Raw genomic sequence first — 21384 nt, forward strand, 5'->3', positions numbered from 1 at the left:
TGCTTACAAAAATAGGTTTACTGATTGATATAAGTCTGTAGGAATATCAAATAAAAGTAACAAAATAAAGAATTGACATTTTTATTTCAATTATATTACAGTTACATTGGTGGTATCACCCAGTATTTTCCATTAATCTATAACTTAATACAAATATAGAGAAATAAACATTTAAAAAATTGGTTGTGAATTCCATGCTTATTTTATTTAAGTTTCTTAATGCAAAGTATTACAAAATTCACATAAATTTGAAAGTTTTGCTTTTAAATGAATCACATCCATAATCCAATAAACATCCATATTGTATGTTAAATCGAGACAAAACATATTTAACACCAATTTAAAAATAAACGGGGGGGGGGTTGTCAAATGCAGTAACACGGTGCGCCATTAAGTTATACTACAGTTAAGGACTAAGAAAGATGAGGACTGAGATTCAGTGATCCTTCAGGCTTGAATTGGCTGCTCATAGACCATGGCAGCATCAAGTGAAGCTGTGCTGGAGTCATAGCAGCCTGTCCTCTGCTTAGCTGCAACGACACACAGGTCCTGCTCACACCACCTGATGAAGGGGAATGAAAAACACAAAGATGACGGATACAACGTTTGATATAAATAAATAAAGGCTTGTGTGTCTGTTTTACCTGAGAGCTGCATAGGTGTCAAGGTGAGAAGCTCCTTTCCAACAAGCATGATCAATTAGAAGGGCGCCTAGTAAAAAACAAGTTGTTAAGCAATTTTGCACTTTTCATTTCGGTCAAGCTAGTAAAATGTCATCACCACATGGATATGACCTCAGGTTGATTTGATTAACTTCCTTGTTGGCTGTTCCTTTTTTCTCACCTGCATAGATGCGAGCAAGGCTGTATGCCAGGTCTCTGGCTGCTTGTTCCAGGTAGGCGGGTTTCCTGGTTGCTGCATCTTGAAGAAAGGTTTCCAGTTCCGACAAAGCGCTGTCAATTGCTTTCACAGCAGGGGAAAGGGAAGAAAGGCTACAGGCGCCTGCCAACAGTGACTGTAAAGAAAAACAAACAAATACCTTTCATATTTTTGTTTAGCTTGATCACAAATTTGTAACTGAACTTGCTGATCAGGAAACTTCACGTCGTACCTTGACGTGAGAAAAGTAGGCATGAAGAACCATTCCTGAGCTTCGAGCCACACAACGCAGCACATCCAGGGACAAAACATTAGTGGTACCTTCCCAAATACTCAACACCTGAGGGATGAAGAAATGGAAGCTAGAGGTGTGGGAAAGGACAGACGGGATTTGTGTACCAACCTCACCTGTGCATCACGAAGAATTGTAGGCAGCCCTGTATCCTCAATGTATCCTTGTCCTCCAAAGCTTTCCAAACCCTCTGACACAACAGCCACTGCCTGAGAAGGACACACCACTAAATCTATTAAAAAAACCAGCACATGTCTCTCTTTTGCATAAACTACACACCTGCTTTCCAGTATAAAGTTTGACCACTGGCGTGAGCAGGCGCAGCAAGTGCGCATCTTGCTGGCTGGCCAGGCCACTCTCTTCTCGACCCAAAAGACGACCAACATCCATCGCTAGAAGAAAAGCTGCTCGGGTCTCCACCTGTCCACATGCACATGCAAATGAACGGAGAGTATTGATGAGGAAAGTTTGTGGGGAGGCTGTGCTTGCTCACCTCCATCCGTGAAAGAGTCTGCATGTGCAGCGGGTGGTCTTTAAGGAGCTTTCCAAAGGCTGTGCGGCGAGCAGCAAAGTCACGAGCTAACTGGACCACCCTGAAAAACATCCAAGCTTTATTAAAAATGCAGGCTTGTGAGGTCATTCCAGGACAATGTATAAGCGGAGTATTGCCTTCTCATTGCCGCCACGGCGGAGATGCTGTTGTGGATCCTGGTTATGGTTAGCATGTTAGCTATGGAAGCCACACCTCTCCCCTCTTCTGAGAGCTGATGATGGAGATGGAAATGTACAAACTTAGTCAAACAATTTTTTTTATATCACAGATCAGTCTGCAAAGTTTTATTTAAAAGGTTTAAGGCCAAAGAAAATGGGTCATCAAGTATCAAATAAAATAAAGAATGGCCCAGTGAAGCATAAACTAAACCAGTAAGTCTGGAAGTTCTCAAAATGATCGTTGATAATGTCCAGCTTTTCTGTGGTTAAAGGGGGAAGCTTGCTTTTCCATTTGCATTTTACATTACTTTTATATTTTACTGTCCGATAAGCATTAAGTGCAAAATCTTGTATTTGGTTCAGTTATTTTCAAAACTGTTACTTGGTTATGAATTCAGTTTTAGTATTACTTATTAATAAACAAAAATAATGCTTTTTTTAAGCATACTGCAATGTGGATAGCACTGGACTTTACCAGGTGATTTATGAGTTGATTTTTAGTTTTTTTTAAATCCATTTTCAAAAAGATTTGAGCAAACATGAAGCTCAAACTAAACAAATTTAGAAAAAGGTCTTGATCTGTTCATGCTCGTGGCCTAAATGTTATGGGGATAAATACACAGGAGAACTCATGAATATAAACAAAGTAAGCTGAATAGGATTCTCCAGGTTTTTTCTTTACCTATAATATAGAACTTGTCTGCATGAAACTTACCCTGTAAGCAGGGAGGCCATCCAGCAGCAACTCGGCGGTGGGCATCTGCCTCGTTCCCAGCTTATCCTTCAGTCTCTGAACTTCAATGCCCTGCAGCAACCCATCCTTGTCCCGACTCACCTCTGCGTAGAACAGAGACAAACCTTTGCTACCCTGCAGAACAAAAATGGAGAAACATTCACTCAACAAATTCTGCAAGTGATTCTGCTTCAGTAATAAAAGTATGATGCAGAAAGCCAAAACTAGTGAGTACTGGTGTGGTTGCTCCAGTTCTGTCTTGAATTCTGGCGAGAGTCAGAGTCATGTCAGCATCTGTGGCAGAGGTGAACCACTTGAAGCCGTGTAGTTTGTATGAGCCATCTGTTTGAGGAATGGCCACAGTCTCTGTGCCGCTGGCTGAGGAAAGTAGGAAATAATGAGGAACAGTGGATGCAAAAACATTTACAAGTATGGAACGAACAAATAGTTATACAGTAAGTGGCCTCCAATCATGTTATTTCTGATATCTAGAAACATTTTAGACCTTTTTTTGCTTGTCACAGTGCTAACTGCTCACCTGAAGAACAAAAAGGGTTTTAGTTCATAGCAAACTAATGCAGCACTACTGACCCACATCAGATCCTCCCCGTCTCTCTGTCATCCATTGTCCAGACGTCCAGAAACGTTCAGGCTGGCGGCTGGTTAGGCGACTGTAGGCTTCTTCCACTGGCCATGACACACCTGTGGACTTCACATATAGGGAAAAGTTCCTCAGTAAGATACTAACTTCATCATTTTAATCCAAAAACTCCAGCCTGCCAAGCTCCAGATCATTAGTTTACAGTTGTACCTCTAGCAAGTTTATTCAACCTGCAATCCATTCACTCTACAAGACCGAGGTTGCTCTTGAAAGCAAAATCATATTGATATCCGAGCAGTTCATAGTCTGTATTCTGGTTTTCTCTTAAAACTGGTAAACCAAAACTTTTGCTGAGGCAAACAGCCAGAACATAAAGGGCCACTTTGGTGTCATTTTACAATTCCAGTTGACTTTTTTTGCATGGCTGTCTCTCATTTCACAGTAAACTCTTGAAACTGCACGGCTGCTTCAATTAGTAGTTATTTGCTTAAAAGAAGGCAAAAAAATCTGTACCCCACTTTAACCTATTAACATTTTTTATCTTATCACTCAGAGTTTAGAACTACAAAAAGTCCATCAAGTCGCAGGCATAAATGGCGAGTTTGCAGTATATGATATTCAAAGTGTTTGACAGTAAAGTGCAAGTCATTTTAGTTTGACTTGTCTTGATGTACCTGAAGGACTTTTGCTGCTCCATCAGTCATAGCCAGAGGGCATGTGTAGAGACCAGACGAGGGAGAGAAAATGTACAACTTGCTCATCTGGTAAACACGACTGAAAAAAATATTCACAAAGAAAAATTCACCCCACAAGAAACCAAAATAGAAAACTACTCAACTGAAAATGTGACATTGAAGTCTCACCTCCACTCCCCAAATGTTCTCTCATAGCCAATAGCAACCAGACCTTCCTGAGCCGATAGGTCTTTCATGCGTTTCCAGGCAGCAGAGGTCACAATGTGGTCTACTCTCCGACCCCAGGGGTCAAAGTGCAGCAGACGGGGAGGATTGACCTCACACTCTCGACCCCAACCATCTACTTCTTTAGCCACTCGCTCTCCGAATGTGCTCAAGTCTGAGAAAACTTCCTGTGAAGGAGTTCAGACGTTTATATTTAGCTTGATTGATATTTACTATTGCCATTGCTGCATGCTCCCCAGAATTATAGTTCATTTAAAGATGTCAATAGTTCCCCACTCTGTTCATATTTTTACTTTTACACAAATTTCTAGCTTTTTATGTTATATAAATCAAATATATAAACAAGCAAATTATGTTCCTCCAAAAGTGGATTATTAAACTTAACTTTGTTTAATGTACCTGTGAGGGTAAGTGTCTTTTTAAGTATCCTCTGAGCAAAGCATCTTCCAGAAAAGGGTTCTTCAGCTCTGGTTGTTGCTGGAAAAAAGATCCTATACTGGCTCTGCTAAATGGTAGGTAGCCAACTGTTGCATCCCAGGACTGTTCATCGGATCTTCTTGTGCCCGTCTGAGCTCGACTCGCCGATCGGATGTGGACGAGGGGTCTAGGGACATCCCACCACAGCCGGCCACAGCTTCTAGCAACATGTCTGTTCAGTAGGGCTGCACCCAAAGGCATGGCTGGTGATCTGCTCACCAAAAGAGAACAAAGGTGAAGCATCCTCCTCAATCATCCAAAAACACATCTGAAGAATTTCTCCTCTGTACAGCATCGCATACAGCACTATGCCAAAGTCGATTTGACCCCCAAGAGCCGGATTATTGTAACACTTTTAGAGGTTTTCATTATTCTTTCAACGTTTGCCACAGCTGAGCTTCCAGGCATTTTTTACACAGGATTTTCTTTTAGAATGTCAATAAACAGACTTTATTATCTTCTAAAGACAGTAACTGACCTAAAATAGTAGTGGAAAAAAGACAGTTTAAAAACAATATATAAAAAAAACAATTGCTGACAGATTATTCAAAGCAATTTTTTTTATGAATTGTGCTGTAGACAAAATGAGGCTAATTGTTTGTTTGGTTTCTAATAACATTTACTCAGTACATATTATAAATGAGCAGAAAAGTCATTTATTATGAAAAATACACACACACACAAGTTATATAACAATAAAGAAAGTGACCTTAGCTTTTTGTCAACAGTTAAGTGGGTGAAAGTTCATTGATTCCGCTCTTTCCTGTTGCCCATAATCTGTTACTTGCATTGTACGTTTTTAAAACCCCAGTCTGGTTATTATTCGATTCTTATGTATTTATTTATTTTTTACACTGGTTAGCATTTAGCATAAATCTTCCTCGACAAATGCACGAGTATTTTCCTTGCAACACAAGAACAAGGCTGCTACAGTCACAGCAAGCAAAAATCTATCTAAAATAAGATGCAGATACTGCACATATATGCAACGGAATTACTAAGAAGGTGAATTAAAGTTACTTTTTTTCAAACGAAGAGTTGTATGTGCAACTAAAAATGTAAACGTTTACTCTTACCTAGCGGCGTTGGCTAAACACCGTCAGAGCAACGCGACGCCTTCAAAATAAAAGTCCAGGTAATTTATTGCTAAATTTGATCTGACGAGACGGAGAGAGACGAAGAGGAAACACCAAGAAAAAAAGGAAAACTAACAAAGAAAGAAAAACCCTAGAGGGATAGGGTGTTATCAAAATAAAAGGCAGCGGAAAAAAATGAAGATCATATCATTGAATTACACTTTCTACATGTAAATAATGCAAAAACATGCAACATTTAGCACACATGCACAAAAGTGCAGAATCCCTCTTCAACAGACATGGATTTAAAGATAAATCCACCATGGCCCTCAACAGGAGCATCTGCAGCCAAAGTGAGAGGACGCACAGGAGCGGCGAGCACAAACCCAAGGCTAGACAGGAAACAGGCACTTTGCATGTCAAAAGTTCATCACATCTAAAAGGATTCCATCAACTCAAAAGAGAGGCCTACCACCACCTAAGGCTATGAACCCCCTGCTGATGTAACTGAAGACCTTCTTGTGCAAATTCTGCACAAGACAAAGCTGAAGATTGACCCTTCTGTCGTTCCAACCCAGAGTCACAGAGGAAGAAAAGGAGGTAAGAGATAGAGGTCCCTGAACAGACAAACTGGCCCTTGAGGCCCCACTGCAAGTTTAACTGCTCCTACAAAGAAATTAATTTGTAGAACAGTGATAATAACATATTGAACACAAGTGGAAGAAAAATAAAGACAAAAAACGATTTGTTGGGTGCTTTTTAATATTTACCTAAAATGTTTAAAGAATCCAAGCGAAACATCAAACAGAGTAAAGTGTTGAGGAACTGGTTTTATTATTTTGAAGTAAAGATCTGTCAAAAATACAGCATCTTCTTTCTGACCAATCAAGACTGAAAGCATGCAGTGTTTAAAAAAAAAAAACATTTTCGATGACATGTTAAAAATCTGCAAAAGGAAAGACAAGAGCACTAAATTATGAACACACTTACACAAAACAAAGTTTTTTTTTTTCTCTTTTCAAAAATACACTCATCATTCACAACTTAGTAGAGTACTTTAAGGAGATATTGATACTGATAAAACCCAGTAAATAGTCCTGGTGTGCGGATGCAGCATCTTACAGATGTTAAAAAATAGACCTTGGTTTGTTAACCAGACAGGAAGAAAATTATGGACAACACTGTTTGCTTGATGTGTTACATAATGTTACTGTGAAATGCTTGATAAATGGCTGCACTCAACAGGATCAGAACAAAGGTGTGAACTACATAAATGAGCATCAGTGAAACCTGTTTTTATAGCTTCTGTTTTAAAGATTGAAAACATTCACTCTACATGTGGATATATAAAAAGGACTAAAAGAAATACCACAGGAAAAGATGTTAACCATCAGTATAGAAATCAAAATAATAAAGCAAACGAGAAATTAAAACATCTAGAAATGTTCACAGATGGTAACCGTGGTTTCTTGAAGAATGCTTTTGCAAGAGAGATAGCTGGTTTGAAACGAGGCGTTTTTTTGTCCATTTGCTCTTCTCTTACAATTCTTTGTCTCCTAATCGCCCTTAGTTAGGAGGTCTTCTATGTAGGCATCGAGTTCATCATCTGTATTTATGTCGATATCCTGAATGTGCAAAGAGAAGTACCGTATTACTTATAGCATGACTAACAGTTTTCATAGAATCAGTAATATTCAGAATCGTTTGGAGGAGAAATGAAATAAGTTTACCTCTTGTACTTTTTGCAGAAGTGCAACGATGTTAGTCCGTAGTTTCTGTAGTTTCTCGTCTGCCTCCTTCAGTTTGAGATCTGTGCCTTTGCTCTTCTCCTCCACGGCTTTTGCTCTGGCATCAGCTCTGCTTTGGTAAGAGTTGCACAGCGACTGGAGACCCGATTCATACTGCTGGAAATACTCTTTCTGAAAAAGGGGGAAGTAGCCCATCAAACAAGATACACTTAATATAAGGGATTAGACCATTTTGATTGTATGCATCACCAGTAAAACTCAACTAAACTAAAAGTAATTTCACTAAAGAAATAATCCTCCATTATTGTTACTTCTCAAGGATTAAAATATTAAAATATTATGTGAAAAATCAATCAGTTAAAATATGGATTGTCAATCCTACCAATGGAAAGGCCACCAGCTCCTCAGCCGTCATGCTACTGACATCATCCTTTGGAATACGAAAAGCTGGAGGGAAGAAGTAGCGCAGCATTGTCCTGGAAAAACCACACAGGAGGTTTACAAGCTACAAAAATCTGTATTGGACATCATAAAGAAATGAATTTGCCCATGCGTGTCCCCTACAACACCAGTAACAAATCTTGAGGCTCACCTCAGCATAGTGACCAGGCTGTCGGTCACCTCTCGACTGGTTCCAGGCTGGGTGGTGTCTGGCTCCATGGGTGCTGGACCTTTCTCAGTCTCCTGTTGGGTGTCAGGCGTCTGAGAGATCGGAGATGGCGGCCTCATCAGTCGGACTTCATCGCTACCCTTAAAAACCCTTGACAGCGGCACAATATTTTAAAAGACTTCAGAAATGTGTGTAGAAACGAACATGCAGGATGCAGAAACACAGCTTACCATCTGTCTTTAGGGGTGGCTCGCGGTACGTAATCAAATTTAACTTTCCAGCGAACGCCCTGTTTGTTCACCTCCACAGCGATGACCTTTCCCGTAAACCACTCATTATTAACGCGCACTTCCACCAGCAGACCTTTATCTGCACAACGGATGAAAGACATGTGGAAGTTCCTCTAATTTAACACAATAATTAAAAACAGACATAGCTCCTCACCTTTCTGGGCATTTTTTGTGTCATTCTCTGGTTCCTTCTGCTGCGCTTTTTCAGGTGCCTAGAAATACAAAGTTATTCAAATACAGTAGCAGGTGGAATGTTCAAATGTAAAAGGAAGAAGTGTGGAACTATTTGTAACCCTTTGATTAAAAGCCATGAAGATACCAAAAGGGTGGTATTTACTAAAAAAAGACTAGGATGCTTGATCTCAGACGAGTGTTAAATGTTAAAATCAGAGCAGTCCCTCCAGCGGTTTATTGGTAAAAAATGTAACTTAATCTGTTCGATGTTTTATTCTTTAAAAATCTACGTATTTGAAAAACATTAGCAAAATTCCCCTTATTAAACTAGAAATTGTTGTATATGCTTTGCTGTGTTTATTGCCCTCTCTGCATCATCACAAACACAAAGCGTAAAATGATTTTTAAATTTAAAGCACCTTCAGTTTTTTTGTCACAAAAATCTATAGATTTTTCTCTTTTTTCTGCTTAATTCAGATGTGTATCTTTATCCATCTGTTTCCAGTCATTCTCTAATGTTTGCTTGCAATAAAAAAGTGTCTTTCGAACAATAACAATACTGCATAGGGACACCTTCCATCATAAACCCTGAGTTTTCCCTACTTCTGCAGAAATATTCTCAAGCAGAAATTGATCGATGATGCACGGGAGCTGCATGCTGCTTGGGAACTTTTTTTTTATATATAAATGGGGTTATAGGTCAAAATGACATGGCTTCAACTGCATTATAGTCACAATCTTGCCATCACAAATTCTTGGAGGGACTGTAAAAAAAAAAAAAAAGATTTTAACTAGAAGGAAAAAGATCAACAATTGTTAGAGAGAACAAAAGGTTATTTTTATAATCAATCTATATTAAAAGAAATTTTGTTTGATAGGAGGAAGATGTAAAAAGATGTGGGCTACTTTTAATAAAAAGGTAGTAAAGCTGGGCCCAATAAATCTACCTTTTCTTTAGTGCCTTGCTGTAGGGAAGAAATGGATTTAAGCACAGAGCTTGGTGTGGTTGCTTGCTGACGTGCTGGGGTGGAAACCCCTTTCTTCTCAGCCTGAGAGAGCGTTTTAACCTGAAAGGTCAACATCAAAATTCTTCTGATTGGAGGCTCGAGTCTCAGCAAGAAGGTTCAAGGAGCGCTCGTTGCAGTTATGCACACCCCGGAGCTTCAAGCAAAGCTTCAAGATGCCCAAGTGTTTCAGAACATCACATGTCCATTTTATCACACCCATGATAGCTGTGTGTATGGGGCTTGTATGCAACCAAACCTATTTTTATAATCACTTTCTGGTCTAGGTGAAGAACTGCAGTGACAACAAAACCAACAGGGTGAATGCCATGAACATTGAGGACACCAGTCACACACATTTCACCTACCTCATCCATTTTTCCCCGCTTAGGAGGAGGAGGGGCCTTCTCTACAACTTTACCACGATTACCGATAGCGGTGGACATCTTGGATTTCTTGGTCTGTACTTCTTCACTTTCCTCATCACTATCCTCCTCCTCCTCCTCTTCTTCTTCTTCTTCTTCCTCCTCCTCCTCTTCTTCTTCTTCTTCCTCCTCCTCACTATCTTCCCGCTCAATTACTCTCTTGCGCTTTCCATCTGTTGCTGGTTTAACAGTAGAAGCTTTGGTAGAGGCCTACGAAAGAACAAAACTAATATTGTAATTTTCCGACTTTTACTCCCAACATGCCTTGTTAAGTAGGACTTTGGCGTTTCTAAAGCCTTTAACTGACCCGTAAGTTGCGGCTGGGAGGTGGTTTAGCAGCGGCTTTGGGTACAGGCTTTGCTGCAGGTGGAGGAGGCTTAGCTGCAGCTCTGGATCTGGATGGTTCCACTTTAGTTGAAGCAGCTGGCGGAGCAGGGGATCGGGTGGGGCGCTGAGAGACGGTACGTGTTGGAGGAGTACTCTGGGCATTTTTGAGGACGGATGGGAGTGGTGGGGATCGTGGACGAGTTACAGATCTTTCAGAGGACCGAGTTGACTGCAAACACAATGGAAAGAGGACAAAAACGATAATAGCAACAAAAACTACAACTGGCAGCAATTTTAGATGTATGTGATCAGTTTATCTAAAAAAAGAAACTATTTAAAAGAACCTGTTTAAAAATACATACATAGTCCAAATACTTTGAAAATGCAGTTTAAGTACATGAATTCATAATATTTTTTGGTGTTCCTCATGCCATTTTAGTTTTTTTGTCTTACAAAAAGAATCCAAAAAGATATGGCGTGATATTTCTGCAACCACGTTGCACACAAAACTTTCTAAGTAACAAGTGAAAATATTAAATACATGCTTTTCAATTATTTGTTATTTTGCTTTCAAAAACTTTTTTGCATTTGCAAAACACATGTTTTCGCATGCGTTGTGTCAAATCACGCTTTTTTCCTGTCTTTGATTTTGCTGACCATTCTAAGCGCGATAGCAAAAAAAAAAGCGACATGTGATAACAACACATGTGAAAAGATGTGTTTTGCAAACGCAAAAAAGGTTTTGAAAGCACACAAAAAGATTTTGAAAGACAAAAAAAAAAGTGAAAGCAAAATAAAAAATAATTGAAAAGCAAATAATTAATATTTTCATTTGCAACTTAGAAAGTTTTTGTGTGCAACGTGGTGGCAGAAATATCACTCCATAAAAAGATGTTTAAAAAGTTACTTTATAATAGGGCATGGCAATTAATGGATTGATTCGAATTTGTTTTTTAGACAACTTATTTTTGGGAAATCGAGATTTTATTTTCTAGCTCTCTGCTCTCTTCCGTTGTTTGGAGTAAAGTCAGTCCACCGGTCTCTCGCAAAGGGCCGATGTGAAAACAGCAGAAAGCAAAGAGGAGCTACTTCTTCTAGGGTAAGAAAAAAAAACTAGCGCACGCGCCATGAGACGCACCCCCCACCCCATAACTTCTGCTAGTTGCCTCTGTGTAGCTTCAGTTTAAGCTGATGAAGCAGCAGAACATGTGACACGTGAATAAAAAGTGTTGATTTGGAGACAGCGGTGTCATTACACACTGACACTACAATGCCATCACAACATTACAAAGCTGGTGTTGTGAGGAAAAAAGAGCCAATTTCCAAAGGAGATGTTAAAATAAAATTGTTTTTGTTAAATATATTCCATCAATTGTAATTTTTGTTAAAGAAAGTAAAAGCAGAGAGAAAAAAATTTGATTTAAAAGTAAAAGTCGAATTTGGAATGAAAAAATCTGAGATTTTATTTTTTGGCCGTATCGCCCAGCTCTACTTTGTAAATGTAATTTTATTTTTTACACTATACAAATACTTTCAGAATAGAAGGCCATTTAAAAAAATTTGTTTTTTTAGGTTATTCAAACATTTGAAATGGTCAGCTCTGATGTACCTGAGAAGAACTCTCCGTTGGTTTCATGCTGACCTCCAGTGGAAGTTTTTTGATGTCTGCTGCTGATTTGATTGTGCTAGTTTTCTGTTGAAGAGACAAATGTTTATGTTGATTTATACATAAACTAAAATAAAAGGAAAAAGCCTACAAAAAGGATTCTACCTGTAAGGCTTCAAGTTTCTCCTGTTGCAGTTTGATTTTCTCTTCCAGCTCTTTCCGTTTGTCTTCAGCTGTTATTTTGTCTTTCTTTAAAATTCCACAGGGCAAGTTCTGTTTCTGTTCTGGAGCATCACACCTAAAATCAGACAATACAATCAATTCAAAATACTTTATTCATGTCTAATAAATATAAGAATCACTACATTTTAATTATATGTCAAGATTTAAAAAAGGAAAAAGAACAGTCTAGAAGCGTATCCCATTAAACCTCCCTCATACCTGTCTTGGGAGCTGTCAGGGTTCATGAGACACACCCAGCTGTCAGGGTAGCGTTTATCCACGGCATCCATTTGAAAAGGCAATGTTCTCCACTTCAGACATTTATCTGAAAATTAAACTAGATGATCAAAATCCAAAATCTATTTTTTAACACCTTTTCTTTTCTTGGGATTATGTACGTCCAAACGTACCACACTGAATGGTGATGGGAATCTCCATCGCACGACGCCGCTTGTATCTCAGCTCTGAGGATGGAGGCGCAGACCAGCTGGCGGAGAGATATCCAAATTCATCCCAGAACTTCACGATTCCTTTTTGTGCTGCAAAACAAACGCAGTTTGCAAAACATTTGTAAATTGAACATAAAGAAGAAATAAAAGAGGACTAGACAACATGTACGCAAGAAAATACTAAAGTCATAACTTAATATTGATATGATGATATTACTGATATTACTTTACCGCCCCAAAAACGGATTCATTATTTTTCCTAATGAAACAATTTGCACATATTTTTAACTTTTGATACTTGATCAATTTTTGCTATGAAGATTTTTGAAACAGTGTTATGTCTATTTTACTGATATAGTTTAATTTTTTAATCATATGCATGATTTTTATAATAAACATATTCTGTATACATTTTAGAATAACTGATCTGCATTTGCCATGTTAATTTCTAAAACAGTTTTTTTTTTTGTAATTCATCTTTTTCATGTGCTTTAGTGATACCTAAGGATTCTTAATTCTGTCTGATAAAGTTATGAACCGGATAATGATAAATCATGTAATAAAATGGTTACGGTATAACGGGGGTGGGATTATATAAATTTGCTTCCTTCCACTACCTTTCAAGCAATAATTCATTTTATGTCTAATTATCCCAAGTTTGTTACATCATTGCATGAAAGCATAACTGATGATTGTAATATTTTTGTGTACTACTCTTATTTGATTGCTTGAAATAAACCATTTCAAATAAAAAATGTAAAAAAATCAAATCAAATATTCTCTTCATCTGCTTTTTCAGTAGCTGGACTTGTCTTTTAGCTTCTTTTTTTTAATCCACAAGCAGCAAGTACATTGACAATCTAATCAGTATAATGACATTAGTCCTGGTAAATATGTTATAACCACCAATAATCAAATGAGAGAAAATGACCAATGTTGGTATCCTTCCAGTACTGGGCCAAATGCTCCCCCATGGATTTCAATAGGTGGCGATATTCCTTTGCGTCTGCAAAATCTTGCTTGTTGTGAGTAGGCTCCAGGACCAGATACGGGACGTCTACGACTCCAACCACACCACCACAAGCCCTTAAATGAAAAAAATCATATTATTGTTTAACAATTAGAACAAGTTCTGTGTTGTTTTTGCTGCTTGTTTTCTTACTTACATGCCCCCCTCCAGTTGGGGCCCCGTCTTCTCATACATTTTTATGAGACGAGAACAGTTGTACACAAACATCCCATCGAGGTCTCTCTGCTCAATGTTTAGTCCAAATATAAAATTCAAATCCTTTGGTTCTTTCAGTGCTCTGGAACAAAGACAATGAGAGATTGTAAAAAGAAAGAGGATTTTCATATATTAGTTATAATACACAATAACAACACAAAGTAAGATGGCAAGTAGCTTCTGCACTTCATTTTTAAAAAACGCAGATAAAGTTGGGACACTTTAAAATATGGGTATGAGGGAGGACCACTCTACCCCTGGACCACAGCTGCCAAATACTCAATACAAATACTCAAATGCGTCAAAACTGAATTTTTAAAAAATTGTTTTTGTTTATTAAAAGGAAAACAATGAAAATAGCTCAAAAGCCATCAAAAAGTTATAAAATGATAAAGCTGTATCAGAAACCTGACCTCGTACACTGACCTCTAGAGCTATAATATTATTAGTAATGTCATTTTGAGCATGAATAAGTTTATTTAAAGGCTTGACAGCAAAGGGTTGACATTTAGATTAGTCTGACTGACTGAGAATCAACTATTTTACCTCCTACAAATAAACACAAAACAGCATTAACTTCAGACCCTGTTTCCTGATTTATATCCTAAGAGGACAAGACTTCAGAGTCTCTTTAACATACTTCTGCTTGGCTTCAAGATTCCTTTTTCTCATGTCAGCTTCCCGTCGGAGCATCATGGCTGAATCTTGAACTTTTCTTAGGATTGCCTAGAACATCAGGAAAAAATTAATTAATAAATAACAATTAATAATGGTATATCTCCAAATAAAGCCACATTTGCACAAGTGGCAGCCAACAAAACTGTGTTGACAACTGGAGGAGGGGTTAGGAAACAACACATTTCAAATCCAGCTTTTACTCTTGAATCTTTAGAGATGTCTTCTCCTAGTCTGGCCTCCATAGCGATGCGTTTGCTCTCCGCCTCTCTGGCTTTCTCTTCCGCTAAAACACAAAGTCAGTTCAGGTTCGTTTACAACGACTGCAACATTTGTAATGTAACCGAATGAATCAATGACTCACCGATCTTTGCCAAGTGATCTGCTTTTTTAACTTCTTGCTCAGCACGCGTTTTAAAACGAGTTGATGTGTATTTATAAAGCCTTTCAAAAAAAAAATATAAAAGAAGAAAAAAACAAATAGGTTTTAGCAAATAGGATAATAGACATTGAAAATAATAATACACTGAAAAAAAACAAAAAACTTAGGAAGTTACCTTGGTTTATAGAGACAGCATGAGAGTCTCTTTGTCCTGACTTTATGTCCCTGGATAAAAATTCTCATGCGAGGGTCAATATACAGAACTGCAGTATACGCCCTAAAAGACCTCCTCTCTGGTTTCCTGTAAACAACACATTTACTTATTTATTTTTTGCAGAGAGCGTGGTATCTTTAAATTCATTTTGCAAGGACCCCAAAATAACGGTTCAACTCACACTCCCTCAGCAGGTGTCCCAGCCATCAATATGTCCTGGTGATCTGTATCTATATCCAGCTCTGGCTCTCCACTGTCCATCAGCTTTAGGTTATAAACGATCACAAGAGTACCTTAAACAGCATTTATAAAAGTTAACAAGAGTCAATTTAAAGCATCTCATTTCCACAAGCGAATGACAATCTTATGGAAAAGATATCAAATTTAGGTTACGTGCGTACCACTGCTGCTTTCAATTTTGTTGAACTGCTGCATTAGCTGCTGCTCATTCTTGAAAGGAGAGTATTTAAAGATGAGTTCTGTCTCAATGGCATACTTCTCTGGATCGGAGGTTAGTGGTTCCTTGGTTTTCAGATCCCATGAGGGGAGAGGCACGATCACCTGTTGTGAGAGGTTTAATAATATGCGGAAGATTTTCCTCATTTAATACTCATTTACGTCAAATACTTCCAGATGTATTGTAGGGCACAGCAGACTCTGACCTCATCAAGACCTTCTTCCTCATGGAAAGTTCTTGAAAGGAAAAGGCAGGTCAGCGCATTATCCTTTTTTGTGAACAAGATAAAGTCTTTTCCAATTCGCATTGAACCCCTGCAAACAAACCGAAAAGAACTTGAGCACTAAATATTCCATCTCATAACAATAGTCTATGATGGCGGACTTACGATTTCAGTCCATTTCCATACTGGCCAATCTGAGTGGATTCAGGAGAACGTTTGCTTGATTTTCCAAACTGAATCACATGGGTTGCCTCATCTAATAAAACAATATCACTGCATCATATTTTATATTCTTCACACTTAGGAAAAATTTTTAAATATAAAGGAATTTTAAATAATAATACATTTTAGTGAGATTTGGTGCTTAGTAGAAACACCTGAGGTCAAAATGCTACCTGTGCTAGATTTAGCCTTTCTTTAGTTTTTCACATCGAACTGGATTGAAATTGCATCACAATTCCCATTCAGAGAAAATGAACAGCTTTAAATCAGTAATGCCGGGTTTATCGAATTAGAAGACATGCTGCTGTAAGGTGTTGGTGATTTGACACAAAACAGTACAGATTCAAGGTTTTAGAAAAAAACAAAACAACACAGAAGCTTGACAGTATTTTTATGGTAAATAGAAACCTGATTATTTTGGTTATGATACTGTTTTGTCAACTTCCTGGCAGATTTTTCTTTTGTGTGTGTGTGTGTGTGTCTTTGGCATTCAGTAAAACACAGTGCCATCTAAAGGACAGTATCGGCTGTATATTTAAAAAATGTGGTTACATAAAAACAAACTCTGGGCTGGTCAAATGGTTCCAGGATTTTTTTTTCTAAATTACTTCAGTTCTATTAGTCTTCACTTGTTTACTTTAAAGATCTTTTTGGTAAAAAAAAACATTTGAACTGTTCTGCCTTGGAATATAAATACCCTAAATTGCATCAACTGCAAATAATTCTTGACCTCAACATCAGCATATTTAACATTTTTATTAAACTCCACGTGGAATTACGTATGGGCTTAAAAATAATCAAAATAACCGACTTTTATGAATTAAAACCAAATAAAATGGTGTCATGCACACTGTACAATTGCATTTGTTAACAATTTATTAATAGCTCTGTTAAAACAACATTTGGGATTTCTGATGTACTTAAATTATATTGACCTATCAATTTTGAGTAAATCTCTTTTGGTATAAAACTTTGCACTTACTAGGGTCCATTCCAATCCCATCATCCAGAAAACAGAGCATAAAACCACCACGCAGTTCTGGGTTTTTTTCTGTCCGAATAACAAAGAACAAAAGACATTGAAGGAACAATCCTTGAGTTGACATCAATAGAGAACGTTGGGCAACAGTTTTAACCTTACCGGTGTAGATGTCTATCCGTGTGGCATTTGCATCTCTGTGGAAGAAATAAAACCGTTAACCTTTAACAGCCTTCAAACATACATGGATTTCTGTGTAATGACATTTCTTAGGACTGGGACTTCCAAAAAGTCTTCTGGAGTACCTTGAATTGTCCACAAGCTCAGCCAAAGCTCCAAATAAGAACTCGTGAGTTGTCCTGAGAAGACACAAAAATTGATGAAACAGGGCGCAGCGATCAATCTAAAATAATATTCAGAGTCATTTTAGTATTTCTTCTACTATATTACAAAAAGTATCCTTGCATTTTTATTTTTAACTTTACCTTGAACAAAGTCTCTCTCCCTTTAATTACATTCCACACCCTGCTAGTAACTAAATCCAATCCAAAACAGTTTTTATTAGCAATACTATTTAATAAATAAAGATGTAAGCCAGCTATGGGTAACACTAAACCCAACCAAAAGTAATTTGAATGTCAACACCACAACACTCATAAAAAGTTGAATATATAGTTTATACAAACTATACAACTTATTTTTATCTTAAAAAGCCAATAAACACCTTGAGGACCTTTGCTAAAGGCTCAGTTGACCTAAAGTTCCACTCCAATCATCTTTTGATCCATTTTATTCCCAGTGATTATGATATCTGTTGGTGTGGTGTAAGCCTGCCTTGATTTCCCATCATCCCATAGTTTACGCTTTCTCCCGCTAGCTTATAGCCACTCAAAACCCCAACCTAACATTTCCGGTGCAACAAAAATGGCAAGCAATATTGGAGCTACGCAGCCACACAGTTTTCAGCCAGTAGCCAGCTCGGATGAGGAAAACCTAGACGGGCATGGATCCATTTGACTACAAGTGGATGCATCAAAATAGGCCAGAGCAGAGACCTTACGGCCCGCCAACTGTAGCATCTATGTCACCGCTACAAGCTTTTTTAAACAGCCTTGTTTTTGTCGGCTCCATATTCATAACAATTTGAATAAATAAATATTCAGAAACATCTTAATTTTCTTTATATATTTCCTCCATCATGAGATAAAAACAACAACAGCAAGTACAAAAAAACATGTCTTTTAATGAGTCTTTAGCATTTCTTTCTGTGACTTTTGTGTCCTTTTGACCTCTGGTAGGGCAGTAAAACAATGGAGCAGTTGAATGAATCTGCAATAGTGAAATATGTCACCTTTAACAGCATTTCATATGTTTAAGACACGGACGGATGCTCATCTGCTTTGTCTTTAATCTCAGTTTGCCTTCCACATAAACAGTTAACATGTGGGCTATTTTTTTAAATACAAAGCTATGGTTTTAACACTTTTTCGAGAAAGAATATTTGATTGTGTGCCAATAACAAAAACTTCTATCTAAACACTCAAGTTTTCTAGTTGTCAGTCTAGAGAAGAACATGTTCATAGACATTTTTTGTAGAAAGTAAACATCTTATTTCATTGCAACAATGACAAATAGAGGCTTTGCATTTTTGTAAACACAGTAACAACATCGAAATTAAGTCAGCATAACAAGCTATCTGTAAAAATAACATTGTAATCCTAAGCCCTACACATGAACCTTTCAGTGAAACACTGCAATATGCATATGACTGGAAATTTTCAGTCCAACGTGTAGCACAACGGAATAAATTTATTGCCACATGGATGACAGTAAAGTCCCTACTTACGAATTAGTGTGCAGGTACTCGAACGTGAGCTGAGCTCTGCTCAGGCTGCTGTAGCTGGAGTAGGCCATGGTCGTTGGTCTCTACGGAACCTCTCTTCTTGTTTGTTAGTTTGAGTTCTAGTGTGCAACCTCCATCCTTAAAAAAAGCAAGGGAAAACACGTATATAGAGTTACAGAAACAAACACGAACGACGCTTCCACTCGCAACGTTAAATTCCAAAACAAACGACAGCATGGATGGTAACTCGCGAAAGCTAAAGACGTCCAAATGTCAAGAGACACTCTAAAACGTATCGACCAGACCTTAGATCAGACGTACCCACGTGGGAGGCCTGGAAGAGGACAACAAAAATGTTAAGGAATTAAACGAAGAGCGTAATTTGGGCGTAGTTTTCTCCGAGCAAACGTAAATGTGAATGCGGCGTTTTGCCTAAAATCCGTTAGTGGACCAATCCGGTTGTTGTTATTCTGAATCCCGTGTGCTTGCAAACGTCTAATGAAACATTCTACACGTTGCGGAAAAGCTGTTCCGAATGTTTATTTTCATGCTAGCTAGTAGTGACCACTAGCCTCTGCAGACCTCATTCTGTGGGCACGTTAAGCTAACGTTAGCTAAAGCGTAACATTGTTTGGCTAACTCCATCATGCGAAGTGACACATAAGTTTATAGTACTAACAACTATGGTAATGTTTTCAATTGTGAATTAACACTTTGCAACCTTACGTTTTGTGATTCTTCTCACCAATCAATTCCGCAGGCCGTTCAATCCCGTTTTCTGTACGTCCGTAGTCAGTCCCCACAGCGATGTACAAGTCCCGCCTCCTTTTCTCACAACAGACCAATGGAAACTGGCATTGGAGAGGTTCTTGAACGTGATTGGATAAAACTCTGGGGAAACGTAGGTAAGGAACATACCGGCGCAACTTTGCTGTGGATTCGAGGCCTGGTTTTTTGTGGCGCCAAAAGAAGGGGGAAAAAAACACTTTCTTTGTTACTTTTCATTTTTACACCCAGAGTACTGCAGATGGATAATGAATCCCCAATCTCTTCGTTTTTAAAGTAACGTTTCTACAATCCTTATATTACAACACCTGTTCTGATTACTACAAGTCAGTGGTGTTTATGCACGGAGGGCCACAATTGGTGAGGTAAAAATATGAGGACCAAAAATTCTTTGAACTCTTACGCCACTATTTATTGCAAATTAACAATTTAATGATCTTTATTTATTTTTATTTTTTTATTATTAATTTTGCAAATGCACACTATTTATTTATTCACATAAAACCTAAAACAAATGTGAGACACCCCTATGTTGTTTTGGGTCAAAATGGGTCCATTTTGATCCAAATACAATAATATAAGGTTTAGATCTGGGTTTATATAAAATATTCCATATATTTCCCAATAAAAGCTGAAAACTGTAAACTTCTAAATATAAATCATGTGAGCAGGAAAATAAATCAAATAGTTGCCTTATTAAGAAATAGAATCCATTGGGGGTTTTCACTGAGTACTAAAACTCTTCTTCTCGCTTTGCCCTTAAGGGTCTTAAGGTCAAGTAGCCACAGGTTTATAACAGTTTATAATGTCATTTAGCCAATCCCAATCTAAAATCATACACAAAGTTCTTAGACAGTGCTCGGGGAAGCATATTATTGATTTTATGACAGGAGTCTGCAGGAAAATTTGGGAAAACAAATTTGATCACTTCACTATCTGTATATGTAAACTTGTTCCAAGTTATTCTGAAGAAGTGTTCAGTTAGTATGCTTCCTACACTACATGTACATGGTGTACGGTAGACTTGCTATACTTATTCTGATTATTATCATGATTTTCCACCAAAAAACAAATAGCTTTTTACGTGTTTATCTGATTTATCTTTTTTTTTTACATGTAAAAAAGTTTTTTCTTTAAACAAAAAAAGCAAAAAAAGCAAAAGAGGATTACTAAACCCAGAGTGTTAGTTGAAAACAACACCCCATGAGCAGATACTTCCTGTTTAAAAGCAAGCCTCACATGCTTAATGTTCATAGTGCTATGAAAGCACTTTGACTTTGTGACCACATAAGTCTAATTTCATTTGAGTCTTATTTAAAACTAGCAACAATACTTTTCAATGGTAATAATTTTTAACAATATAGTAGCAATTATTTTTATTTTCTTTATGTACACAAAGATAACATGTATGGACAATTTCTTATAGTTACTCCTAAACTAAGTTTGTAGATCTGATTTTGAAACTTCCTTTTTCACCTTCAATTCCACGAAATACACAAGGAAAGCATTAGGAGATTAGTTGTGTGATATAGTTTAAGAGCTGAAAAGAGCTAGAAAGGATAGTCCAGGACAGAAGATGACAGAGAGAAGTTGTTTCTTAGCCTATATGCCCCACCAGGGGTACAAAGGATAACTATAATTTAAGATCCATTCAAAGAGATAGATGTGGGTTTTCAATTTGGAGCAGCGCTAATTCAAGAGAGACCTAACTGAACAATTACAACTTTGCAACCAGACTGTGTTAAGCTTAAAAAAGACGACATTTGCACCAAGTCAAAATGACATAGTTAAGATTATATGAGTTATTCTTTTGAATTTATATTCTTAAAATACC

General features: G+C 37.6%; 2 protein-coding genes across 11 annotated transcripts; both read right to left on the minus strand.

The window, feature by feature from the left end:
• Nucleotides 1-67: 67 nt before the first annotated feature.
• Nucleotides 68-6058, minus strand: LOC101173711 (acyl-CoA dehydrogenase family member 11). Of its 3 annotated transcripts, none has more exons than XM_004072414.4 (15): nt 5690-6058; nt 4536-4824; nt 4080-4303; nt 3891-3990; nt 3207-3324; nt 2851-2993; nt 2598-2750; nt 1841-1935; nt 1665-1764; nt 1451-1591; nt 1288-1380; nt 1112-1219; nt 844-1015; nt 645-711; nt 68-562 (listed from the first exon to the last, which is right to left on the minus strand). In XM_004072414.4, exons 2-15 carry the CDS (start codon nt 4812-4814, stop codon nt 448-450), a joined length of 1908 nt encoding a protein of 635 aa, XP_004072462.1. In that variant the 5' UTR covers nt 4815-4824; nt 5690-6058; the 3' UTR covers nt 68-447. The 3 variants fall into 3 exon arrangements, with proteins under 3 accessions (XP_004072462.1, XP_011477509.1, XP_078809028.1); XM_011479207.4 differs by having other exon boundaries at nt 5323-5722; XM_078952902.1 differs by lacking the exon at nt 5690-6058 and adding an exon at nt 5634-5685.
• Nucleotides 6059-6499: 441 nt separating this feature from the next.
• On the minus strand, nt 6500-19629 carry morc2 (MORC family CW-type zinc finger 2). Of its 8 annotated transcripts, none has more exons than XM_011479204.4 (28): nt 19510-19629; nt 18768-18902; nt 17227-17280; nt 17084-17118; nt 16925-16993; nt 15886-15976; nt 15703-15811; nt 15442-15601; nt 15222-15333; nt 15002-15127; nt 14809-14888; nt 14648-14730; nt 14410-14495; nt 13711-13851; nt 13476-13630; nt 12506-12634; nt 12315-12420; nt 12039-12171; nt 11877-11960; nt 10248-10496; nt 9884-10150; nt 9459-9578; nt 8492-8549; nt 8278-8416; nt 8030-8197; nt 7820-7913; nt 7420-7608; nt 6500-7314 (listed from the first exon to the last, which is right to left on the minus strand). In XM_011479204.4, exons 2-28 carry the CDS (start codon nt 18833-18835, stop codon nt 7246-7248), a joined length of 3174 nt encoding a protein of 1057 aa, XP_011477506.1. In that variant the 5' UTR covers nt 18836-18902; nt 19510-19629; the 3' UTR covers nt 6500-7245. The 8 variants fall into 8 exon arrangements, with proteins under 8 accessions (XP_011477506.1, XP_011477505.1, XP_020561617.1 ...); XM_011479203.4 differs by having other exon boundaries at nt 19491-19626; XM_020705958.3 differs by lacking the exon at nt 19510-19629 and adding an exon at nt 19086-19467.
• Between the last annotated feature and the right edge of the window lie 1755 nt (nt 19630-21384).

Source organism: Oryzias latipes, chromosome 9 (assembly GCF_053564925.1).
Source record: "Oryzias latipes strain Hd-rR chromosome 9, Olatipes_Hd-rR_3.1".
Classification (NCBI taxonomy): domain Eukaryota; kingdom Metazoa; phylum Chordata; class Actinopteri; order Beloniformes; family Adrianichthyidae; genus Oryzias; species Oryzias latipes.